This window comes from Otolemur garnettii, unplaced genomic scaffold (assembly GCF_000181295.1).
Source record: "Otolemur garnettii isolate 467f Iridium unplaced genomic scaffold, OtoGar3 scaffold00104, whole genome shotgun sequence".
NCBI classification, from domain to species: domain Eukaryota; kingdom Metazoa; phylum Chordata; class Mammalia; order Primates; family Galagidae; genus Otolemur; species Otolemur garnettii.
In genome coordinates, this window is record NW_003852499.1 from 4,164,715 (window position 1) to 4,173,409 (window position 8,695).

The 8,695-nt window shown below is 35.6% G+C and overlaps 1 protein-coding gene across 3 annotated transcripts in view; it reads left to right on the forward strand.

Moving 5' to 3' along the window:
• The window catches only part of CUNH12orf4 (chromosome unknown C12orf4 homolog), a 44,645-nt gene extending 37,052 nt beyond the window's left edge, over positions 1–7,593 (forward strand). For all 3 annotated transcript variants that reach the window (XM_012809316.2, XM_023517120.1, XM_023517119.1), the window contains exons 12-14: positions 5,659–5,716; positions 6,269–6,336; positions 7,031–7,593. In XM_012809316.2, the coding sequence (XP_012664770.1) occupies positions 5,659–5,716; positions 6,269–6,336; positions 7,031–7,123 (219 nt within the window). In that variant the 3' untranslated portion in view covers positions 7,124–7,593. The remainder of the gene's footprint in view (positions 1–5,658; positions 5,717–6,268; positions 6,337–7,030) is intronic.
• Positions 7,594–8,695: the final 1,102 nt, after the last annotated feature.

Below are 8,695 nucleotides of genomic sequence, written 5' to 3' on the forward strand. Positions count from 1 at the left end.
CTCCTTTGAGCCACAGGCACCACCTTTTTTTTCTTCTTTAAGACAGTCTCAAATGGCCTGGGGGTAAGTACCGTGGCATCATAGCTCACAGCAACCTCAAACTCTTGGGCTAGAGTAATCCTCTTGCCTCAGCCTCTTATTATCTGGGACTACAGATGCCTACCACAACCTGGCTATGTTTTTTTTTAGAGGCTGGGTCTCACTCTTGCTTAGACTTGTCTCAAACTCTTGAACTCAAGCAGTCTACCCACCTCAGCCTCCCAGAGTGCTAGGATTATAGGCATGAGTCACCATGCCTGCCCTAGCGATTGACTTTCTCACATAAATTAGATTTAATTTTGACCAAAGTACATTATTTGAACAATAATTTTAAATTCAACTTATTAATATGTTGTTTGGGATATTGCATCCTCATCTGTAAGTGAAATATGTTTGTAATTTCCTTTTATAATAATTTAAATATCAGGGGAAAAAAAGAAAGTGTTATCTTAACTATAATCAGAATTAAGTGTTATCTTAACTATAGTGAGATTTTAATTTTAATCTAACAGGTTTAGAATCTCTTCTGTGTGCAGTGCCCACTTACCATCTAAACTGTAAAGTGGCTTGGCGTCCAGAGCTCAGTGGTTAGGGCACCAGCCTCATGCACCAGGACTGGTGGATTTGAACTCAGCCCGGGCCTGCTAAACAACAATAACAACAATAGGAAAAGTGGGCTTGAACCCAAAAGTTGGAGGTTGCTGTGAGCTATGATGCCACCGCACTCTACCTGGGGCAACAGCTTGAGACTGTCTCAAAAATAAATTAATTAATTAAATAAATAAACTGTAAAGTGGGGCCCAATTTTTCACCTCACTTTTGAAGCCTAGTGTTTCACATGCTCCATTCAGTTTCTTCAGTCAATTTCTTTAGTAATGCTTTCTCACAGGCCTGTCACTAAGATTTAGTCACTTTTCCATGACTTAGAACTCATGATTAAATTTTGTATACTGTTACCTTACTTACTATGTCATATATCCCATCTACTGCATACTGTACACTAAGATTTATTTCCAGACAGGGCCCATAGCTCAGTGGGTAGCGTGCCAGGCACATACAGTGAAAAAAAAAAATTATTTCCAGTGGTGAGCTCCTTGTGAAACTGCTGCCCACATCCCACTGTGACATTCAATAAGTCATGTCTTCTTATGACCTTATCGATTTCTAAAGTTTATAGTTTACCTTTTCTAAGTACCAAAGCTATTCTTTTTAGGTACTGGTTTTAATCAGAGACAAAATAACAAGTTAATAGAGCTGGCAAGCATCTACCTTAATCTTGGGACAGAATCTCTATGAAGGCATATGGAAGATTCAAAAATAGCTCAGGGGTGTGTGTGTGTGTGTGTGTGTGTGTCCACGCACACATGCATGGCAGGTACATACAGCTACCTTGCATTTCCTTTTAGATTTGTGTGATGCTCAGCAGCGTTAAATTAAACTGAATATGAGAGTGTGTGTCATCTGAAAATCAAATGGATTTTTAAAATATGTCTGTCATTTCAAATATATGCTGAGATCCTGCCAGGAGCTGGTATTTTAGTATGTTCTCTAAATAGCATTGGTGAGACTTTGTCATTAATTCACATCATTCTGAAAAAGTGTGAAATTCTTAATTTGTCCTAGATATTTGCTTTAAACCACACTATAAACCATACATATACAAAAAGCAAGAAAGCATGGCCTTAATGAATAAAATGTGATGACATTGGACAAATGGAATGATAGGACTTGACTGTTTTATTCCCCACCCATCTACTTTCAGTCGTACCATTAGAACCATCCCTATTCTGACTTGTGCTACCATTATCTGATTTTAATGCATTGCTATAATATATATTCTATATCTTTTTGTTCAGCCCTCCCATGCTAGGCCAGTAGGGGTGGCTCACACCTCCAGTCCTAGCACTCTAGGAAGCCATAGCTGGAGGATTGCTTAAGTTTAGGAGTTTAAGACCAACCTGAGAAAGAGTGAGACCCTGTCTTTACTAAAAATAGAAAAATTAGCCAGGTGTCATGGTGTGTACCTGTAGTCCTAGCTACTCAGGAAACTAAGGCAGGAGGATCGTTTGAGCCCAAGATTCCGAAGTTGCAGTGAGCTATGATGATGCATTGCACTCTACCTGGGGCACCAAGAATGTGTCTCAAAGGAAAAAAAAAGCTCTATGCTTTCTAGTTCACATTAATTGTCCTCGTGTGACTGATGGTGCTTAGCCTTGATCTTAGCCTGAAATAATTCAACAATAATAGTCAATAAGTTACTCTATAGACTGTAAGGTAAGTAGCTGTCACAAAATTATTTTTACATATAAAAATGAGTGCTTCATTAAAATAATATAAATGGTACTAATTCCTTGATTCTGATTATTACTATGGCATTTCAAAAAGGGATGTATCTTAGAGTAATATTTTAAGATGATACAAATAGTTGTTCTTTAGTTTTTATTTTTACATGTGATTATTGAATAAAATATTTAACATAAGTGAAAGAAAAATAAGCCCTTAGGAAATTGAGACACCATGAATGAGAAACAGCGAAGACAACCAAACGTAAAAATGCACAACACAAAGACTGAAAGCACTGAAGTGATGAGACAAAGATCATGCAATAACTCGTGTTTAAAGAACTGAAAACACATTTCAGATGTCTTTAAGGAATAAGAGGCTGTGAAAACTGACCTAGCACCTGTAGAACATTGCTGAGAGAAATGTTTAAAAGACCTAAGTAAGCAGAAATACACAACTGTGTTCATGGATTGGAAAACTCAGCATTATTATCAGTTCTCAAGTTGATCTATAGATTTAAATCCTATCAGAATCCTTATAAGGCAATTTTGAAGGTATTAACAAGCTAATTCTGAAATTTATATGGAAATACATAGAACCTAAAACAGCCAAAACAATTTTGAAAAAGAATGAAGTCAGACAACTTATACCAACTAATTTCAAGACCCACTATAAAGCTGCAGTAATCAATACAAAGTAATATTGACAGAAGAATAGACTGTGAATTAAAAGAATAGAACAGCAAATCCACAAATAAATCCACACATATTTGATCATTAAAAGAGCTAGTACTACAAAGCTCTAGAGGAAAATTTAAAAGAAAATCTTGATGACATCAAGTTAAGCAGGTTCAGATTTGCTAGGAGTCAAAAGAATAAGCCAGAAATGGAAAACTCTACAAATTGTACTTCATCAAAATTCAAAGGCTTTGCTCATCACAGGACATTGTTACTAAAAATGCAAGCCTCAGGCTGTTTCGTGACATTGAGCAATTCACTGTACCTCTCTGACCATCTTTTTTTAATTTATAAAGGTTATTTTTCATGAGATAAAAAGTATATTATAAAGCACTATGTAAACGTAAGACATAGTTTTCAGAGCGATCAGCATTATCTACAGCTGTAGACGTTTCTTAGTCACCTTGTTCTTTTTGTACATCATTTTTTTAACTGGAGAGAAACAAGACAAAAAACCAAACTCTTGTCCTTCCATATAGGTGTGTATTCCCATAAAGCACTGTGGCTTTTGTAACAGCCTTTCCAGTTACAAGGAAATATTCTTCCTTTCAGTGAACTTTGAAACTGAGACATGTTGTAAATATAATTTAAAGTTAATTATCTAGTCATTCTTAGAAACTTCAGAACCTTGGAAAAAGGGAGAATTTTTTACTTTTTAGCCCACTAAACTATGCACCTACCTTTTATTTATCAATCTTAAAGGGTCTTGCACACAAATTTAAAAAGTAGTTTCCTCTCAAACTCTATTTCTGGCTATGAAAAAAAGTCACACTCTTTTTATATTTCTATGGAAACTTAACCTATATTTTTTGAGCATTTGTATGCTTAGCATTGTAGAAGGCATTGTAAAGGCAATAAAATGGAATAAAAAGTGATCTCTCCCTTCAGACAGCACACAACTTAATAAAGAAGAGAAAGTATAAATTTCATCTTCTACCTATTCCTCTTCCCTTCTTCTCCTCCCCCCAAAAAAGACAGAATAAAATGTAGTTTTGAGATAATAGAACAACAGAGTACTTTGAGAGTCCAGAAGATAGAGATATCCTTCATAGCTGGGGAGATACAACATACCTTATGGAAGAGATGGCAGTTAAGCTAAACATTGAAGAATGAATCAGGTTTCAGTAGATGGAATTAATGGCAAGGGCAGGCTAGGCCCAAGAAACAGACTGAGGAAAAATGCGGGAGGTTCGTGACAGGCGTTGCATGTTCAGGCAGAGACGAGCAGATACCGTGAATGAAACCTTCATTTTAAAATTTGAGTCATAAAAGCTAAAGTAGCTTTGGCTGTGGATAGCATTAAATATTGAAAGGAATGTTTATGTATTGTATATGTGAGACAGTAGCAGTGATGATCTCACAGAATTTTCAGTAGAGTGATAAGGGGACTGCAAAAGGTGAAAGAATGACTAGTTGGTAAGGAAGACGTTATTTGCCTTATTTGTTCTTGCACAAGTGTCAGATCGAGTGCAGAGGCAGGTAGGAGAATCCTGATGTCTTCTGTTAAGTCAGGCATTAATGACATTTGCAGAAATGGAAAACATTACTGCTCTTCTCACTAAAATTTGTTCTTTGGGGAAAGTCATTTTTCACTAAAAATGATATTTACGTTAACATACAATATCACTGTTTTAAATGAAAATTTTTTTTAATTTATTTAATTTCTAAGGTAATAAATATCATGAGATATAATTCACATAAAATAAACAGAAGCTCATCGGAGTCCTCAGAAATTATTTATTTATGTGTGTACATATGTATGTATTTAAGAGGTGGGGGTCTCACTATGTTGCCCAGACTATAGTCAAACTCCTGGGCTTATGACTCTCCTGTATCAGCCTCCCTAGTAGCTGTGACTGCAGGTGCACACCACTGCACCCAGCTTTCCTAGTAAGTTTTAAGAGTGTAAAAGATCTCAAGACCCAGAAAGTTTGTAAATCACCATAATGAAATAATAAACATGTCTTATAGTTATGATATGAAGACTTCCAACATGGGAACATAATTCTGATGATAGTGAAAAGAAGTAGAATTTAAAGCATAGTGTCATGCTATGGATGATTATTAATATAAATGTATTCATTATGGTCTCACACTGGCACTTGTGTGCACATTTGGCCAAAAGTTAGAAAGGAACATGGAAAATGAATGCATTTGGTTTATTAGATGGCTGGGATAGGGTATTTGTTTATTTACATTACTTTTGCAGTAACATGTTACATTAGTAAAAGCATTTTATTTTACTGCTTGTCTTATGCCATTTAATAGAATTATTCATGCTAACATTGAGAGTAGTCAGTGGAATTCTGTATCACTTATATTTGTCTTTAGAATTAATTATTTAGAAAGTTTTAAGGGTGTATTTATTTTTAAAATTATATTTACTGGGCTACTTAAATTAGTTTGCATTCCAAAAGTGTAGTCTAATAGCTGGAAAAAGTTGACTGCCTAAAAGCCAGAGGAAATCTAGATGGGATTAGCAAATAGTTGCTTGAATCTGTTCACAATATGGATAGTCAACATTATAGACAAATAAAGATCTGACTTTGTTTATTGTACAAAGTTCTATTAAAAACATATAATTTGATTCTGTTTTTAGGAAATGACTATACCCTGGTGCTTAAGGAGAGCAGAACTTGTGTTTAAGTGTGTCAAAGGTAAGGATAATCCTATATTTAACAGCAGTCACTTACATTTCCTCCCCAATATTGAAAGTAGAGCAACCCTGAAAAACAATGTGAAAGTTACCCTTGTCATCTGGTTCCTCAGTTAAATGGTTTATCAAGAATTTCCTAACAGCCTTTTATATTTATCTTTCCCTAGTCATAAAATAAACAAATCTCCAACCTTTCTGAAATACAAGGATATTTGGATGTCATTGCCTTTTATTCTCCTAAAAAGAAAAAAATAGAGCCACATATTTCATTAATTTTTAAAAACTTATTTGAGCTTCATTATGTGGAGATTAAATTTGACTTGAGAAATCATAAGTAAGAGTATATTGACAAAACTATTTTAAACCTCTTTGGAACAGAGGTTTAGGGATTACTGAAGTTTATCTGTCTTTCTTAGCCATTAGCCTTCATGCAAATGGCTACCTAAAATGTCAAAACACAAAGTCCCACAGTGAAAATTAGGTTTATTTCTGTACGTGACTAGGAGGTTTAAAGGCCAGAACTCATAATGCAGCAAAATCTATTCTATTTTAGGTTTCATGATGGAAATGGCTTCATGGGATGGAGGAATTTCTAGGACAGTGCAATTTCTGGTACCACAGGTGTGTTATCTGGATAGATCTTACCCCAGTTTAGTCTCTTTCATTTTATTTTTCACAGATTTAGATAGGCACACTGCCCTAAACTCCTAAAAGTAACATAAAATATTAACTGCTTCCTGTCTTTTAAGGGGAGAAATGTTTTGATGCCTTAGAGCAGCGGTTCTCAACCTGTGGGTCTTGACCCCTTTGGACTATATTAAAGGTCTGCAGCATTACGAAGGTTGAGAACCACTGCCATAGAGGCACTTCACTTAATCTATTATTGTCAAAGATGTCAGCATCTGTCACCCAAGGAATCTTTTATTTGACCCCAAATGAAACTTAACTCACCTTTCCTTTGTTTTTCTTCCACATTTATATTCTATAGATTATGAAGGCCTTATAAATAAGGGCATTAGCAGAGACTAATATTCTGTGAAGACCTTAGCAGAATTAGTGGTATTTGGGTTTACTAAGGTTATCTAGGGGTTTTTCTAGCAATCAAACTTACTATTTCACAGAAACAACAGAAGTTCTCAGAGGATGGAACCAAAAAAATAGCCTTGTCCATAGTGATACAGTTACATCAGTCTTGAAAGATAATTTTCACATCTTGCACTCCATATCTAGTACTAAGTCCGTATTTTAAAATACTTTAAAAAATTCTTAAGTGATTTAACAAGTACAAACTTTTTTTTTTTTTTACCCCTTACAGAGTATTTCTGAAGAAATGTTTTATCAACTTAGTAACATGCTCCCCCAGATCTTCCGAGTGTCATCTACACTCACTCTGACATCCAAGCACTAAAGCCTTTAGCTTGACATGCTGGCAGAAGAGGATTGTTAAACTCTCCAGGAACTTGAGCTATGCTGGGATCTGTCAAGCAAAGATGCCCGGAAAGAAAACCTGCAACCCAAGCCACAAATCAAGTCATGATATATGTCTGTTAAACATTCCAAAAATGTACCTACTGCTCAGACTAATAATGGTTAGTCCCTAACTTAAACATTATTCTTAAAGTCTCTTTATGAAGGAATCTTTTTTCCCCTATTATTATGTCCCACCTATGAATATTACAAAGTTAAAACTTTCTTTTTATCACATATAGACACTTGCTATCAGAACCTGTTCACTGTATTTTCATGGAGACATTTGATTTTTCCAAAAGGCTTGAATCATATCAGGTGCTAGCCTTAATTAAACATACAAATAAAATCCTCCTTCTACTTTATTTAGCAAACCAAAATTTAAAATTACTGAAATAGATATTGCAAGTATGAATTTCTTGTGGAAATCTTTTTTGTAGGAAAAAACATATGAGACAAATGTGCTTATTCTCTTAAATTCTCTTGTTTCAAAACCCTGTTTTTAATCTACTCTTTCTAAGGTTGTATAAGTTAGAGTCAGAGAAAGCTTTTTGAATTCTTTACCCCTGTCTCATCTTCCCTCCGTGACCTTGCCCTTATCTATTAATAACATTTCATAGGCTGGGAAGACAGTGTACTTTTTTGCAAGCCTGATGTAAAAGTAGTCTAAATCAGCACCTGGCAGTATTTTAGTGCTTATCAACATTGTGACAATCAGACAAGGAGGATCGTTTTGTTTTCTCTGTTGTCCTTCCTGCATTCTCAGCTTCCCTAACTGCCCTTCTACTGTTGGCATTTCTTCACCGATAACGAGGTCCCCATTTCTGTCTCGGCTTTGTCTCCCCTCCTTTTCCATTGTACTTTCTCAGATGCTACCTATCACTTATGTATCCCCTTACAGTTTTATTTGCTGTGAGTAGTGACTACATTAAACAAAGGCCCTTAACAAAAGCAACAGTTTCATCAAATCCAAGTTAAGTGGTGATGGTAACTGGACAATGGAATGAAATGGAGGGCCTTGGGTGTCATCATAAGGTGGTATATCTCCATTATAAAAAACAAAAAGCACTCTATTAATACATCATCTGCCTAAATGCAGTTAACTATTATAGAGACTCTATGGTGTGCAAATTGTGTCTAGATCATTTACTAAAGGAAAAATGGTGTTTTAGTAACAGCACTAAGGAGAATGCCCGCTCCAGCAGTATGTCCTTGAGACACTATAATTTTTCAGATTCCTTGTCACCAAGCCTAATAATTCCTTTAAGAAGGTGAGTGTTTTGCCTTTATAACTTACACCTTGGAGAAATTGTCTTCCAGGAACCGATGTTGTCACTGAGACTGATTCTAACGTACAACAGGGTAGTGGGGTAGAAGGCAGGGATGTGTTAGATCAGTGCCGGACGCTATTTTAGTTCATAAACTGACGTGACAAGTTGGAGGCAGGTATACTAGGTCAGTAAAAGGCATTCAAAAACAGGCATTGAGAATCTTTCCACACAATTCTAGAACT